Genomic DNA, 17,346 nt, shown 5'->3' with positions numbered 1-17,346 from the left:
GTCTGGAGGAAGGACTTCAGCAGGAAATCCTGGATGTGGCTAAGTACCACGCATAGGCTGGAGACCTGATGAAAATAAAAGGGCCTGTGATGGCTATTCTTGGCTGTCAACTTGACCAAATCTGGAATTATAAAACCCAGAAACAGAAGGGCACACCATGAGGGAATTTTGCTTAATTTGAAGTAAGATCCATCTCTAATCTGGATCTTTGAGTTAGGAAGATACCTTTAGGTGGAAAGACCCACCTCTAATCTGAGCTCGTCTTTTGCTGGAAGCTGATATAAGGACATGGAAAAAGGAAGCTTTTGCTCTTTGCCTGCTTGATCTCGGCTCCCTAGCAAGACCATTTCTTCACTGGCCTTTAAGCCTACATCTTCAGAATCCAGAGTATACTGAAGACCAGCTGAGACATCCAACCTCATGGACTGAACAGCTACTGGATTCTTGGACGTGGCATTCATTGACAGCCATTGTTGGACTAGCTGGACTGCTGCCTGTAAGCCACTCCACAAGTCCCTTTCTACATAGAGAGGTGCATTCCATGAATTCTGTTACTCTAAGAGAGCCCTTAGTAATACAGGAAGAGAGGCCTGAGAGCAGGTGGAGGGTGTGTGTGTGTGTGTGTGTGTGTGTGCCATGATGGATCTGCCTCAGCACTAGCCTACAATCAATGGAGTCAAGAATTATGGATTGAAACCTCTAAAACCAGGAACCAAACTAAACCTTCTCCATTGAATTGTTTTCCTCAGATCAATATTAGGGAAAATGACCAGAAACACCACAACAACGGACCAACTGACGTTTCCAGTCACCTGCAGGGTCAGCGCTGTCTCAGAGCTCTGAGTATCACTACAGTTAGGACACACAGAGCATCATAACTGACTCAGGGGAAGGCAGGGTGTGTGACAGGCGATGAAAAGGCAGTACTTACAACCCGTACGCAGTTCCCAGCTGATGTTCCGGAACTACAAATGCCACCATTGGCCACAAAGCACAGGCAAGCAATGAGTAAGAGAGTCCCAGGAGACACTGGACAAGAGGGCAGAAGGATATAGTATGTGATTTTCCTTGATAAACATTAGTAAAGTCACAGACTAGCTAAATGGAAATGTAAATAGGTTTTGCTGTAATTAGACTAAAATTTGAAACGCTTGGGCCTCTCTCAGTGCTCAGCACTGTCTTAACCATTTTCAATTGTGTGTATAAGCTGTCTCGGCCACTGGGTAGTCAAGGGCACAGACAATTTCCAAGAAGTTCTTATCCAAGTTTCAGGCACGATTTTTACCTGATTTTTCTTAATAACAGATGAAGTAATCAAGGCAGCAGGGTGACGTTATTCTACTGCTGCCCGTACAGGACCAATTCTGAACTGAAAAGCAGAGCAGGGATCCAGCTGCCATCATCACTTGTTAGAGGCTATGTGACAAGGCCCTTTCCACAATAAAAGACAAAAAAGAACTTGCTGACTATGCTGGCAGCAGGCCTGCAGATGTGCACCTCTGAGTGCAAGGCCAGTCGAGTCTACACAGTGAATCTGGAGATAACTTTAGCTGTATAGAGCAAGAGTATGTCTCAAATTAGAAAAAAAAAAGTGAAAAAGAAAAAGCATGATTTGAATTTAAATTAAGTATTACATGTACCTATCAAATTGGAAAATAAGAAAATAATGCTGACACCCAACATTAGCAAGGCAAACAGACACATCCGGGCACTCCTGGCACAGTTACAAATGAGAAAGGAGTCCCTGAGCATCATAACATAAGACGTTCCCTGTGCAAATCCTCCAGGGCAGCACTCCTATCCCTAGGACCCGGATGTCCCTGTAGGAGACTTCCGTGGAATTGCCCACTGATGCCCAGGGTGCTCCAGTGAGAACAGGTAAGACACACAGCACTTCAGCCTGCACTCTGAAAACAGACACCAAAAAGACGGTGAAACCTTCATGGACTTCCTGCCACCTTTATTCCTACCAAGAATCAGAGACAGAAGAATGGCTACTGGGCCAAAAGATCGGTCACTTTTAATGAAATGACTTATTTTAATGCAGCTCAGAAAAATAAATGGAAGTAATTAGTTTTCCAATCATGAGACTATTCTGCTTCCAATTCTACTTCAGCTTTGACGGCTCCCTACTAAATAAGCCAAATGAAAAACAACCCTTATACATTAGTAATTGATATTCACTTTGTCAAAATTATCATCAAGTCACGTCCCCCTCAGCACTGCCAGCTGGGTTTGCCAGGCACACCAAGCATCCCTGAGCGCTCTCCGAAGCCCTGATCATCCCCGCTAATCACCATAGCAATCCACGGGTTCCAGAAGGTGAAGGCCAGCATCATGTGGGACACGAGAGTGGTAGCTACTGCACACAGGACCCAGATGACGTTCTTCCCAGTTTTGTCCACCAGGAGTCCGAATATTGGGGACATGGGAGCTGATATGACATACACGATACTGCCCAGAGAGCACAGGAATTAACAGAAGGCCACATAGCATCTCTACAAACAGCAGACTAAGCAAGTCCAGCTCGTTAGTTTAGCACTCTTCTCAAACAACCGCCAGAAAAGAGAAAGAGAAAAACCAAGAAAAATTCTTTGGTTTGTTTGTTTTTTTGTCTTTTTTTTTTTTTTGCCCCCTTAATGCAAAGCCAAGTCTTTGGGACTGGGGTCTGCAGTTTTGGGGGGTTGGGGTCACACAATTTTTCTGGCCTCTCAGGCACGGCCTCTGCTTATGAATACCCATATATCACATGCAACAAGAACTTATAGAATTGCACCAAATACCTGTTAATTGCACTTGCTGACTGGGGAGAAAATCCAAATTTCTCTATGAAAAAAACTCTAAAATTAAAAAAGAAAAGTGTGCACATTAGGAGAACTACTTTCACTTCATGAAATAAAGACAAGTTAAAAAATAACTCTAATGTCCAATGGGCTTTCCTTTCCTGATAATATTCTCCCACTGTTATCTTTTATCGATCACGTAGCACTCCACTGCAGCTTAAGGACTCATGGGACTCCTTCACTGACTCAACTATGCCTGCCCACATGTCGTCAGAACACCAAAGCAACAGCAGAACAGTAGAGTCCTTTACTGTGCAATAGAATTCTTGCCACTGTGACCACATGGTTGTAAAGATTATAAAAACATAAAACACAATTCCTGCAAACACATCTGCACCTCACACTGCAACAGCCAATGAATGAGGTAAGAAGCAGACGAAGCAAGCAAGCACCTGCCTTGAATCCTGATCCTAAGTCTGGCAGGATTAACCCTAAGTGGACAGGCACCAATGCACAACTTCCATTCATAGTAAGCAGCCTCCTGATCCAAGAACGAAAGAAAATTTTAAAGGATTTCTTCAAGAGAATAATGAAAGTATTAAAACAAAGCTAAGCTGGGTGCTGTCAATGCCCACTGTATCCCAGAACATGAAATAAAGTAGTCTAAAAATACACTGTGTCCAGAGTGGCAAAATAAACACAGAAAGCACCCATTCATCGACGTGACTTGATGGAGGAAGGTCATTGGTTAATTAAATAAAGAAGCTGCTTGCCCTGATAGGTTAAAACATAGGTGGGAGGAGTAAACAGAACAGAACGCTGGGAGGAAGAGGAAGTGAGCTCAGAGACTCAACAGCTCTGCTCCTGGGGGCAGATGCCTCAGAGAGGGACACGATGCTCCACTCTTGCGGGCAGAGGCGAGAGCTCTGCTCTCTGAGGCACGCAATGAAGCTCCAACCCAGGATGGACGTAGGCTAGAATCTCCCTGGTAATCCACCTTGTGGGCTACAGCAGATTATTAGAGATGGGCTAGTCCAGGTGTGAGAGTTAGCCTAGAAGAGGCTAGATAGAAATGGCCAAGCAGTGATTAAATGAATACAGTGTCCGTGTAATTATTTCGGGTAAAGCTAGCCGTGGGGGCGGCCAGGTGCCGGGGACGCAGCCCTGCCGCTCCTATTACTACAGTGACTCAGCTCTCGCGGTAACTTACAGGTGGGCGGACAGCTGGAGGATACTCACTTGCCCAGGCCGATGAACGGGAACACCGCGGCGTAGTAGCAGACACAGATGAGGAAGACCAGCCACAGGGGCAAGGAGAAGTCCTTTATGTCTGTCAGCTTAATGACTTCACCTTGAGAAAGGGAAGACGCGCTGTTTCATAAACCTAAGGACCTTTCATCTATGGTCACCAATTTTACTCACATAATTAAACGTTTTGTTTTTTTTTTCTGGAAAATTCCACAAATAGCATTTCTGAGACAACTTACAGGTAATAGGGAAAAAATAGAAGGTACAGTTGTTCCCATCTATGGGAACTAAAATCACTTTACTAACATGAAAACAGAATCAAGAATGTACGGTCTGTCAAAACGTTTAAACGGAGGAATACATACAAAAATTTAGATAAGCAGAAATGAGTCTGAAGATATAAACATTCGGTGCCACAGCACTGCACTGTGGTTGTGCCACCGTAAAACAGCTTTAGAGATGCCTTAGTTTAGTTAGAGGCTTCACCCCAGCCCCCGGCATCCTATAGCCAGAGAGTCTGGAATGTTCAGGTGGAGGTCCATCCCAAACCCCCTCTCCTGGGAGTTGCCTCAGCCCAGACTCCACCTCTGAGAAAGTCAGCCAAATGGTGACCCCCTCCCCAGAGATGCTCAAGACCACTCTCACCGGGTATTTAAACTGCCCTCCTAGAGAACAAACAAGTGGTTTCCTGGTCTTCCTTCCCCATCTCCTCTCTAAGGGCCTGGAAGGTCACCTGGGAGTGTTAGTATCCATTAAGCCTGGGCTTTTTCTAACTCGGTTTGATTTGGTATGATCTGGATTATCTTCCGTGCCCTCCGCCCCACTTTTCCTCCAGGCTGACGTACCTGTTTTTCCTTGCTCTTTATGAAGGATTTTCTCTGCTCTCCGATCCAAATAGGCAAGGACCAGGGCGCAGATTAGTGAAAGAATGCACGTTACACCCCCTAAATAAAGGAGAGAAATTTTAGAAAAGCCCAGAGGCTGGGAAAGCTGCACCTACACAAAGAGCAGCAGTGTGGCCACTGAGGAAAGGGAAATAGAGTCAGAGCTAAGAAAAGCAGATCAATGCCAAACACACACACAAGAGGGACAGAGCGGCAGACAGCCGGCAAGCAGGGGTCACCTTTATCACAGTATGGCTCAACAGAAGGTTGGAAACTAGAAGGAAAATACTGGAACAAAACAGCCTGGGCTTGCAGAGACTGGGGAGAGCGGATGGCTGCTATAGGAAGGTGAAGACAGGAGATCCTCGGAGCTCACTGGCCAGCCAGTCTAACTGAGTGGCTTCAGTGAGAGACCTTGTCTCAAAACCTAAGGTGGGGAGTGACGGTGGAATACATCTACCACTGACCCCTGGCCTCCACACACATGTAACATGTTCACCCGTATGCACATGTGCACAGAACAACATGAATGCATACATACATCACAGAAAGAGATGGGGAGGAACTTCCAGCTGAGCAGCACACTGTGTATGTTCCAATTCAAAGAATGTGGGTTCTGCTGCTGCCACCGACACGGTGATGCCTTTGGACACAAACTTGGCCTCTCTGAGGCTCAGTTCCTCAGGTATAAAATAAAAGGCTTAGATTTGATGATGGCCGATTTCTTTTCTACCTCTGAAATTCTTTAAAATTCTCCATGTGGAGAAAACTAAATGGAATGTTGAAGAGCAAGGACAGCAAAAATAACTTTAACTAAGACAAAGCAATTGAGAAGGAGGATGTGGGGAGAAAGCGGCCTGGAGATAGGATTCCCGTTAGCCTCGCCCCCACTACCTCTTTAACCGGCTGTGTGCATCAAGCAATTACAAGGAAAAGAAGACATGAGAAAGCAAGCTGCACCTCACTGCTCCACAAGCCACTGTAAGAAGCCGGTGACACCCAGGGCTCATCACACATCTGAGATCTGTGCAGAGCAGGCTGACAGGTACACAGAGACCTTCATATTCCACTCAGTCACATGGCAACTGGTACCATGGGGCTGGCTCAGCGAACCAAGGGACAAGAGGAACCCACCCAGTATGCAAAGACCAGCAAAGACCACTAGTAATGGCGGCAGAGAACGATCCCAGGCTCCCGGAATTAACTTAGTGGACTTTCCACCACACCACACTACTTCTCTCTAGCCTGAGCAAAAGGCTCCCAGCTTCCTCCTGCTCTTGTGACTGGGAGCTCACCTGGACACACTCCCTGGCTGACCTCACTTCACATACACAGTCTCTTTGAACATACAATATACAAAAAAAAGCACTGAGGTACACATGGGAAAATCAGGTCCTCCTTCAGAAGTGCCAATTAAAGAAGAAACAAGGTGTATGACTGTCTATTTCTAACCAGAAGAACTAGTGAACTAAGGAGGAAAATCACAACCCATAACCACAGTGCTGGCACTGAGTCTAGAGTTCCTTCTCCTTTGGCACAGTATCTCCTATGGCAGGCCTTCAGAGGACAAGGCAAGGGACAGAAGGATTCACTCACCAATCATGAGTGTCACTCCCAGGGTCAGGTGGCCAGCGGTGCCCAATGAAGTCTCAATTTTAGTATACAGCCATCCCATGAGGTTCATGTTTACTGTGCTTCCCTGAGGAAGAAAGAAACAACAGTATTCTCAATTATAATCTCTTGGGGGAGGGTTTACTTATTTACTTACAGTATCTCAGTAAAGTAAGTGTAACCGAAGTCCACATTACACGGAAGATAATCTGGATTAGACTGAGGTGGGAAGACACACCTTTAATCCAGATCCTTTGAGGCAGAAGACCCAACTCTAATCTGGGCAACACCTTCTGCTGGAAGTCTACATAAGGACCTGGGGAAAGGAAGGCTTTTGCTCTTTGCCTGCTTGCTCACTCCTTGCTTTCAAGCCCATTTCTTCACTGGCATTGGAGCCTACTTCTCTGTAGAGCACTTCTGAGGCAGGGTGCCAAAATTGATGAGAAATTAGACAAGCTATAATTGGTGAGAAATTAGGCAAGCTATATTAAGGCTCTGAACTAATCAATGTTCATTTTACTGTCTTATGCTATTTATGGATGCTTTTACTGAAGACAAAGTGCAATGGTTTGAATAGGTATGACCCTCATAGACTCATGTGTTTGAACACTTGGTCCAAAGGGAGTGGTACGATTAGGAGGTGTGGCCTTATTGGAAGAAGTGTGTCACTGTGGGGACAGGCTTTGAGGTCTCATATGCTCAGCTACCCCTAGTGTGGTACACAGTCTCTTTTTGCTGCCTGTAGATCAAGATGTAGGACTCTCAGCTCTTTTTCGAGTATCACGTCTGCCTGTATGCTGCCAAGTCACTGATAATAATGGACTAAACCTCTGAAACTGTAAGCCAGCCCCAATTAAATGTTTTCCTTTATAAGAGTTGCCATGGTCTAAGTGGATATTAGATGTAAAGCCAAGTATAACCAGGCTACAATCCTCAGCATCAGAAAAGCTAGGTAACAAGGGGGACCCCAAGAGGGACAGATGGCTCTCCCTGCGAAGAGGAAACAGAAGCGATGTCCTGGGAAAACTGATGGGGGGACTTGTGGGATCAGGATGGTTGAGTAGGGAGGGGCAGGACAGAGTGGGAAAGCAATGAAAGAGATGTCTTGATAGAGGGGGCCATTATGAGGTTAGGGAGAGACCTGGTGCCAGGGACACTCCCAGAACCCACAAGGATGACCCTAGCTAAGACTCCTAGCAGACAGTGGAGAGGGTACCTGAACTAGCCTTCCCCTGCAATCAGATTGGTGACTACCCTAACTGTCATCACAGAGCCTTCATCCAATATCTGATGGAAGCAGATGCAGAAATCCATAGCCAAAAACTGGGCTGAGCTGCAGAAGTCCAGTTGAAGAGAGGGAGAAAGGATCATATGAACAATGGGGGGGGAGGTCAAAATCATGAAGGGGAAACCCACAAAGACAGTTGATCTAAACTTGTGGGCACTCACAGAGTCTGAACAGTTAGGGAATCCACATGGGACTGGTCTAGGCCCTCTGCATCTGGGTGACAGCCGTGTAGCTTGGTCTCTTGTGGGACTCCTAGCAGTGGGACCAGGACTTGTCCCTGATGCATGAGCTGGCTCTTTGAACCTATTCCCTATGGGGGGATGCCTTGCCCAGCCTTGATGCAAGGGGGAGGAGCATGGTTCTGCCTCAACCTGATGAGCCATGCTTTGTTGACTCCCATGGGAGGCCTAACCCCTTCTGAATGGAGAGGGAGGAGGAGTGGATGAGGAGGCATAGAAGGGACATGGAGGAGAGAGGGAGGGATTGGGAGGAGAGGAGGAGAAACTGTGGTTGGTATGTAAAATAGTTACCACGGTCATGGTGTCTCTTCACAGCAATAAAGCCCTAACTAAGCCACCTAGTCAATGTCACTTTAAGTCCTAGAGAAGTATAAAACAAAGGCTAGAGAAGTGGCTCCCTGGTTAGGGTACTTGCTGTGCAATCACGGGGACGAGAGTCCAGATCACAGCACCCATGCAACATCTCAGTGTCCCCTGTATGCCTAATAACAGAGCTCTGAGGAGACAGGAGACTGGAGCCTGCTGGCTTCCAGCCTGCATGAGAAAATGCCTAGGTGAACAGGGGGAGTGTGACAGAGTGTGACAGAGAGTAACACCCAATGCCCTCCTCTGACCTCTGCATGCAGAGACACATAGGACCACACACAAACAGGTGTTTCGGAAAGCGATATATAAAACCAATGCCTACTTCTTCACACCCAAGTGTGCCCAGCATACTTCTAAGACTTTGAAGAGGTAATTTTCTTCCTATTGGGCCTCACGAGGTCTGGCACCATACTTACAATTCTGGCCATGCTGAGTTGGAGTCCAAACACCAGATTTAATTCTTTGCCTTTAAACCAACTCACGGCATATGTGTTCTGGGCAACTGCTAAGGACTCTCCTCCAATTCTAAATGTGGGGAAAGAAAAGTCACAGCTTTGAAAGAAACCCCAGCTAGCAATTTCAACTCTCCTCCCCAAAAGAAGTAGGACTTCTGTTCCCTCTTGAATTGTGGTAGGTTTGAGGGCTCCAGCCAAGAAGACACAGTAAATGGATACTGCGTGGTCATAAGCATCCCAAAGATGGCATCGGCCATTTCAGCCCAGCACTCACAGCTGGAGTCCTAAATTACTTTGCACAAATGGTAATCATTCCCATGCTACACGAAAGCAACCCACACGAGAGGCACCACTTGAAAACAAATGGCTCTTCATGGCACCCAAGTATCCAATATGCAAAACAACAAGCTGCAGGTGATTCCATGAATCTGCAGCAGAGATCCCAAACACCAGGACAGACAGCCTACTCACATACTCCACCTGCCCAGCCTCTGGCCTTCCGTGAATCTCTGCAGCAGAGATCCCAGACACCAGGACAGCCAGCCTACCCACATACTCCACCTGCCATAAACTGTAAACAAATATGATGACTGTCTTCTATAGTGACGCGTTGTAATGATGCGGCAAGCTGAGTTCACAATCATGACATGCAACGAAAGGAGCCTGACCTCTGCACCATCTGTCCTACACAAAACACTGAGAGGGGGAGTGTCCTGCGTTCACATTTTGTAAAACCGAAATCTCACTTTTCAGACCAATACGCAAAGCACTTACAGAATCAACATTCTTCTACTTCTGGGGTTCAAATGTTCTTCCACTTAGCTCCACACGCTTATCACTACCCCTTGAGGCCCATTTCAAAGATGTCACCTCCACATCCTAAAATAGGTCCTGCCATGGCTCTGTCCTAGTCCAAAGGTATCTTCCTCCTCGTCTACAAATAAGTTCCCATACTCTCACTTCACCCATGGGGCCATTTTTAGCCACATTTTTATTCCAGAATCTCTTTCAAGGTCTTCTATCCATTTTATTTCCTTCAGAGTTACACCACATCTATCTATCCACGTGCCCTTGGTGCCTCTGAAAAAAGACTTCCTTCTATCAACTGTATGCCTCAGGGTAGGAAGCCCATGGCTGGACTCAGAACAGGTTTGTGCAGCAGACACTGAAGTGTACCTGCAGGCAGTCAGCCTAGAGGTACCGCTACTTCAAGACACCTGAACAGTGAGCAGGAAGCACCACTCACTCAGGAAAAGACGCCCAGAGTAACTGACCTAGAAACTGATGGTCCATACTTTCATGAATGGAAACAAATCTGTCTTAAATGCAATCAGGAAAAACATCGTTTCTGAAGAAGCTTATAATTGCAAACTCTACAGCTAACCACGATCACTCAAAACACTGCGTCTCGGTTAAAACAAGTAACCAAGAAGAACACTACATATTTAGGCTACATTTCAAGGATGTGAAATAATTCCTCAAAATAATGATGTATTTCTTTAAAATCCTCAATAAAGGACAAGTATTGTGGGTCAGTGCATAGGTTGAGATATGGAAGGCCCTGGCTTTAGTCCTTAGCATTAAACAGATCCTCAATAAACATGCTAAGATAACATGAAATTATGGAATAACTTACCCAAACACAAACCTCCCAAACTCCATCAGCCAAAACGCATTAACTATTCCACCCAGAGCAAAAATAACCTGTAAATAGTAATAGAAAAATAAATTCAGGACATTTGAAAGGGATGAGTAACACAACAAACCCTTATTCTCACAATAATCTTATTAGCCAGACTAGAAAATCTGAGAAATTAAAATATCAATGCTCATGCATTTAATGGGACTTATGCTGGCCAGGAGGCAAGCCTCCAGCATGACCCTGAGAGATCTTCTGGATCAGGTTAACCCACAGGCAAATATCCACCCAAACGTGGGTGACGCCATTCTCTGAGATGAGCAGCATGAAGGGAGAAAGCAAGTTGCGCGGGCACCCTCACTTTCTGCTTCCCGAGACACACACGGCTACAAGCCACAGCATTATACAGTAATTGCTCAGCCAGCTTTTCAGGAAGCGACTCATCAGAGCCAAAAGCTTTGCTGGAGGTTTAAACCAAGACACAGGGCATATTGGAATCATTACCTTGTGAATAAAGTGGCTGCTTCTTGCTGTAAGATTTCTTGCTGTAGCTATCCCCCTTCTGTTACAAATCTGGGGTTTATCTCCTGCAGTTCAGTACTATTTGAGCTACGTCTGGAGACAGTCACACAGTCTAGAATCCCGCTTCCCACTACCAGGCCTTTGCTCCTCTCTCCTATGTAAGCATAGAGATCTGCCTTCCTGCATTTCTGTTTTTTATTGGCAGGCATTTGGTCATCATTTAGGGTCCAGGCAAAAGCACTCCATTTAAGAGATTCCCAGATATCCAAGGACATAGAATTACTACATGCCTAAAGCTGTTAATTCATAGCTGCTCACATAAACAGGAAAAAATAAGCATGTTTTGGTTTCACCTCACTTATAGATAAGGAAAGTGATGACCTAAACCTAATGTTGCATTAAAAGATTCCTAACTCCTCACCTCACCTTTACCTCCGTTTACTGATGACTTTAGTTCAGGAGATTAACTATGAGTCTTACTCTCAAATAAATCATTAACCATCTACACACAGTGCAGAGGAAGACAAACCTCCACTGGCGCCTCTGATAAGCACAAGCTTAAGAGTTTGCTAACAATGAAGCTTTCTAACATTTGACAAAAACGCTAATGGACCAAGGGTGATAAACTCCCCTTGTCTGTTTATATTGGTTGCCTGGTTACCTATGCCTGCAAGGTTTTGTGGGTCTTTATAGCTGGGTAAGAACAAAGAGAGTTAACACAAGTGGGAACAGAAAGAGGCTGGAGCAGAAGAGGGCAGAAGCATCCCAGAAATTAGCAGAGATAGAAAAATAAAAAAGAAGAAGAAGAAAATGTAGTAGCGAGTTGGAATTGGAATCTAAGCTGAGACAGAGAAGTTACAGACAGTTGAGAAGAATTAGAGTGGAGAACAAGAAAGAAAGAACAATAAAGAGACTTGGATAGAAAGAGCACGTTGTTATAGACAGGAGAGAATTAGAATGGAGAACAAGAAAGAATAACAATAAAGAGACATGGATAGAAAGAGCACGTTGTGAGTAGACATCTTAACCTCCAGATTTTAGTTCCTTTGGCTTATTGTGGCATCTTTCTTCTGAACCCTGAGAGGAACCCTTAGAGGCTGGACCTTTACGGTTCCCAATAAGACACTGACTGCTTCATATTCCCACCAACATGCCTTCCCCCCAAACTGTGGGCCAGAATAAACCTTTATCCCTCCTAAGTGGCTTCTGCCACTCACAGCAATGAGGAGAGCGACTAAGATGATGTAATTAAAGGCTTAAAATAAATGATACCACGTGGCCATTTGTGGGCCTGATTAATCAAGCTGGTCATTCATTAAACATATTTTGCTTGGGGAATTAGATTAGACTTCAAAGTCACTGTCATGAAATGAACAAATATTTTGGCCTTTCTTACCTGCCCAACGCAAACAAGGCAGCTGAAAATAACCGTGCCCCATCTGTGTGAGAGAGAAAATGTCATTTCTCCACCTTATTGTCAGTGACCAGAGTCCTGGACTAAGACTAACCAGCTGTGCGGGTTTCTTTGCCCACTCTACATGAATGCTCACCTGCAGCTTTCCTAAACCAGGCACTCATACACAGAAGCCCAGCATTCTGATGGGATTGCAGAGGTTCAGTGGCGGTCCGGGCTCATGCACATCATTGTTGCCCCTTAAAACCTAAACAATCGTCAAAACGCTCCCAGGATCAGGCCATTAGAAATGGAAATTCTTTAATAAACTTCTGTTGGAGGCTAGCGAGATGGCTTAGCAGCTAAGTGAAGACATCACTAGGGCAGAGGACCCAAGGTCAGGCAGCTCACAACTGCCTGCAACTGCAGCTCCTGGGGATCTGGACACTAGTGGCATAAAATAAATCTCTATTTTACGAGTTTAGGATTGGGTCTAGGAAGTTCTACAGTAGATAATTTAAGTGACTATAATTCTTGATAATTAAAAACTTCTTTCAGAAGACAAATCTTAGGCAAGTTAATGGAGTTCCAAGTGCAACTTTAGTCTAAGTAACAATATTTCACCAGCTCAATTAAAATAGCAGAATTAGAAGCATCTTCAAAAGTCACCAGAGTCAACTGTACTTCTGAATCTGAAACCCACTCAAAATCCTTGTAAAAAGACCACACCATCAGCTGAATGTTCTCTACAACTGGAAAATTCAATGTCCCCAGATGATTTATATCACCCCAATGAAAAAGCAAGTTCCTCCTCCGAATAAGTGGGATTAACTTCCCTGAAAACTCAGCTAATTCTATTCCTTGGGACCAAGCAAACGATTTCCTTCGTACTTAACTATTTAAGATTCTTAAAAAGCAAACCCCAAGTCAAGCACACGAGAGTGCTTTCAACACTCATCCCTCAGACACGATTTCATTCCACAGCAGCAGCTTCGCTCCTGCCTTCCGAGGGAACTCCCCGCTGTGGTCACCAAGTCTTCACAGCCGGCGCGAAAGGTACAAAGTGACAAAGCTTACTGGACTATTCCTCTTCAGCCTCTAACGTGCATGGCCACAGAAAGGCGGAAACAGAGTGGGAAATTTGTAAGTCTTACCAGAGCTGAGGGATGTCTCTCTACCTATGTGCAAAGACCTTACCCCTCCAGCTCTCCTTTAATCTCTGTGGACACCAGTCAGGCAGGAACTGTCACCCTACTGGGCAATGAGGAAGCCGAAGCTTTGGACAGTAGGGACTTGACCAAATGGTAGTGAGATGACTCACACCTGGATCGTCTGACCCAAATTAAGAGCATAACTAACTTCCAGAAATGGATGACCTTATTCCATCAGCAGCATTCACTAGACCTGACCTTAACTGATCAACCAAGCCTCAAGGATGAAGTCTAGAGACAAAAACAGAGCACCAATCCTCGTGTCCACTATCGGTCACTTCACAAGTCTATTGAGTTCTTCGAAGAAAAACGTCAACCCCTGCCTACATTTTCCCAATCACCAGTTAAGTTTGCCCACAAATTAACTTTTCTGCAAGCTTACCGTATTCCAAATATTCGGTCTATCAAAAAGCCACCCAAGAAACACAAGACTACATTGGGCCAAGAATACCAGGCATACAGCAGCATGAATTTCGTGGTATTCACTTGCATGTCCTATATGGGAAGAAAAGAAAACTTTTTTCCAAATGGGTTTAGCAATTAACAAGTCAAAACAAACAGTGATGACAGCTGTCTAGGGTAAGTTCCTTGAGACTCTCGGGGAAGCTCCAATCCTTGCATTCAGAAGAACAGTCACACGTGGGCACGGCTTAACTCCACACACTACTGATCGGGCCTCATGGATTCCAGGACAAGTCACTGGTATGGGGCACAACTCAGACTGTTTCTATCTCCTACATCCTATGTCTTCATTTCTGCCTGCATTATGGATTCTTCCCACATAGAAAAGAATCATCTTTGCCCAGTCTTATGGACGCTATCCTCTTTAACACCTACTAGAACACAGAAGGACAACCAGTGCACTTTCCCTCTGCTCAGTGGCTTAAAAAAAATAGACTCCCAACAACGGTCTAAGCGCCCAAGAAACAACAAATATCAAATATAATCTTACAATTCAAAACCAGACTATGGACGCTGATAGGGACAATACTCAGCAAATGGTACCCACATTTATAAAAGTAAATAACAACTGAGCTTATTTAAGAAGGTCAAAGCCAATCCACAGATTACTTATCCAGAGGGGTAGGCAGCGAGAATGTAAAATCTTAAAAACTGGCATTTTTAGCAACACAAGTTCACAATTATCCACCTAAAGAATGAAACTATGTGCTATATATGCATGAGTCATCCATGAGTTCTTTGGGGAAGCAAATATGATCCCAAGAAGCCTGCAGCTTGTGGGCTTGCTGATGACACTAGAATGGAAAGTAGGCGGACCTTTCAGATGGGGCACCCGGAGAGCTCATGGTACCTTGGCATCTGTACGTCAGTGCTCCATAACAAAGAGCAGCACAAGAATGTGGAAAATGAACTCACCCGTTTAACCTGAGTCTGGAGGGCAGAGGGGCTGTCATAGCAAAAGTAGCTACCTAGGGAAGAAAGAGCACATATGTCAGCCGCTATGATCAAGTCTGCACAGAGCCCTAATTAGTAACTAGGCTGGGGAGTTGAAGGCTTACGCTATTGCTCACGCCAGGGAAACGTTTTTAGACACTTCCTCATCTGCCATCCAAAAGAACTCCCACAATTGAGCAATGTGCATACCCAGCAAATAACAGAAACCTAACAGCCACTGTTTTTAGTATTTTTTTCTTCATGCTTCCCATGCTTATTACTGTATTAATATTGTCATGAAATAGCTTCATTTTCCTTTCTTAAAACCGTCAACACTAAAAATCCTACATTCTTTACAGTTGCAAGTTAGCTGCCGTCACTTTCCCTGAAAGCAGAATTAACTTCCACTATTCAAACCAAACCAGTCTTTGAAATAAATTCTCATCCTGTAAACAAAATGCCCAGGAGCAAATGACTACCTGAATATGGGACTAGAAACAACAACAACACCGAGAGACTAAAGGATCAAACGAAAATATAACATGGTCTCCTGAGGAGTTAGAAACTCGAGTGGGGAGAGAGATGTTATCCATGACCGGGAGAAGTATCTCAACAGTGGCTGACAGGCTTGAGGGGCCCCAAGATAACACTGCCTGTTTCCACACTGACTGCAGATACCCAATGCTACCGGTACTAAGGTGGGCAAGCTAACTAGAGAGGCAGGACTCGGCTTCTCAAATCCTTCGCCCAATCTACCTACCAAAAATAAGCTGTCAGCTTGAGTAGGGACAGAATCTTCAAGTGTTTTGTCTTTGCTTCTTTGTTGTTGATTCTAAACCTAGAACTTCTAGTTCCTAGTTTAGTTTTTAGTAAGAGATTCAATACTAAGGTTTGTTTGTTGAGACACGATCTCACTCTAGTGCTGGCTATCCTCTGTAACTAATAGAGTCACCTGTCTCTGCCTCCCAGGACCCGGATTAAAGAAGTACACCACCAAGCCTGGCCCAGTACCACCACGTTTTAAAGCAAAGGAATGGGTTCCATCGTTCCAAAAACTAGTCAACAGCATGTACAGATTGTAAAGAAACCAAAGCCAAAAAGTGTCCGCTATACACCAGGAGCTTATATTTCTGAATCTGATCCCTGAAATGACACTTTCAAGTCAATCCACTATTTACGAATCGGACCACTTGCAGCGTAAATTTAAACTGTAACAGAGGAGGGAAATATGTTTTTAAAAGAATCTTAAGAAACTGCTTTCCAAGGATCGGATTTCTTAAGTGAAACCAAAAGCCTCCAAACAGGTGGGGTCCCACAGGGCTGCTCCACACAGGAAAGGTAAGAAAAGACGCCTAGTGTTAGGCTGCCAGCAAGATACAGTGAACCCAAAGCCGGTCCGAGAGCTCAAGAAAAACCAAGAAATGCGCCCGCGGTGGGGGGGGGGGGTGTCCTCTAGGGAAGGGAGGGAGAGGGATTTGAACAACACTCAGAAGTCTCCAGAGCACAGTGCTCCCGGGCAAACAACTGAGATTCCTTCTCACCCCCGTCCCCAGGGAGGAACTGCTGCACTCTGGGACTTAGCAGGAACAAAAGTCGCCAGCTCCGTCCCCAGCCTCGCTCGCGACAACTGGATAGAGGGGGTCCCAAACCAGGGCAGCAGAGCGGATCGGGGACTCGAACCCCGGAATCCCTCGATCGCTCTCCCTAGCCCTCCCGGGCTCACCGAAGCCGAGGAAGCACATCAGCAGGAGCACCACGAGCCGGTGCGCCAGGTGGCTGGGGTCGCAGAGCGCGGGCAGAGCGCGCGGGGCGCCCCGGACCGCGCTGTCCCCCTCGGGCCGGTCCCCAAGCAGCGCCCGCGCCTCCTCATCCTCCTCCTCCATCGGACTATAGCTCGGAACGGAGCGGGAAGCAAAAGCAAGGCTGGAGAGAGGGCACTCACGTGACCGCGTGCGCTCACGTGACCCCCGCGAGTCACGCACCGCCGTGCTCACGTGAACGCCTGTTCACGTGGTGGCGGGGCATTTGTTTACTGCGCTTTCTGGTCCACTGATGCGGGTGGGATGAGGTGAGGTGGATCGGGTCCTCCCGCTTCCCGTTAGCGTCTGGTTTAAGACCAGGAGGGTGTACGGGTGCAAAACTCCCAATGGGCGGCTCGATTTGGGCAGGTAGGGACCTCAAAATCCTTCTGCAGCTGAGCCCCCTCTCTCCCTCATTTCGCCAATTCCTCCTGCTCCCGGACCTTCTGATGTGCCTAGCACTGATGTTGGGGAAAAGGACGAGTTCTCTCACCTCGAGAGTACGGGTGAGAG

The 17,346-nt window shown here is 45.8% G+C and overlaps 1 protein-coding gene across 4 annotated transcripts in view; it reads right to left on the bottom strand.

The window, feature by feature from the left end:
* Window positions 1-16,989, bottom strand: part of Mfsd1 (major facilitator superfamily domain containing 1) — a 21,532-nt gene extending 4,543 nt beyond the window's left edge. For 2 of the 4 annotated variants that reach the window (XM_005344085.1, XM_005344084.1), the window contains exons 1-12: window positions 16,758-16,989; window positions 15,017-15,069; window positions 14,022-14,134; window positions 12,432-12,474; window positions 10,511-10,578; window positions 8,836-8,944; window positions 6,512-6,614; window positions 4,877-4,975; window positions 4,023-4,134; window positions 2,784-2,840; window positions 2,298-2,454; window positions 932-1,029 (exon numbers count right to left, since the gene is read on the bottom strand). In XM_005344085.1, the coding sequence (XP_005344142.1) occupies window positions 932-1,029; window positions 2,298-2,454; window positions 2,784-2,840; window positions 4,023-4,134; window positions 4,877-4,975; window positions 6,512-6,614; window positions 8,836-8,944; window positions 10,511-10,578; window positions 12,432-12,474; window positions 14,022-14,134; window positions 15,017-15,069; window positions 16,758-16,917 (1,172 nt within the window). In that variant the 5' untranslated portion in view covers window positions 16,918-16,989. The remainder of the gene's footprint in view (window positions 1-931; window positions 1,030-2,297; window positions 2,455-2,783; window positions 2,841-4,022; window positions 4,135-4,876; window positions 4,976-6,511; window positions 6,615-8,835; window positions 8,945-10,510; window positions 10,579-12,431; window positions 12,475-14,021; window positions 14,135-15,016; window positions 15,070-16,757) is intronic. The other 2 variants (XM_026782936.1, XM_026782912.1) reach the window with 2 other exon arrangements.
* Between the last annotated feature and the right edge of the window lie 357 nt (window positions 16,990-17,346).

This window comes from Microtus ochrogaster, chromosome 1, assembly GCF_000317375.1.
Source record: "Microtus ochrogaster isolate Prairie Vole_2 chromosome 1, MicOch1.0, whole genome shotgun sequence".
Taxonomy (NCBI): domain Eukaryota; kingdom Metazoa; phylum Chordata; class Mammalia; order Rodentia; family Cricetidae; genus Microtus; species Microtus ochrogaster.
This window is presented reverse-complemented; position numbering and strand designations above follow the sequence as displayed.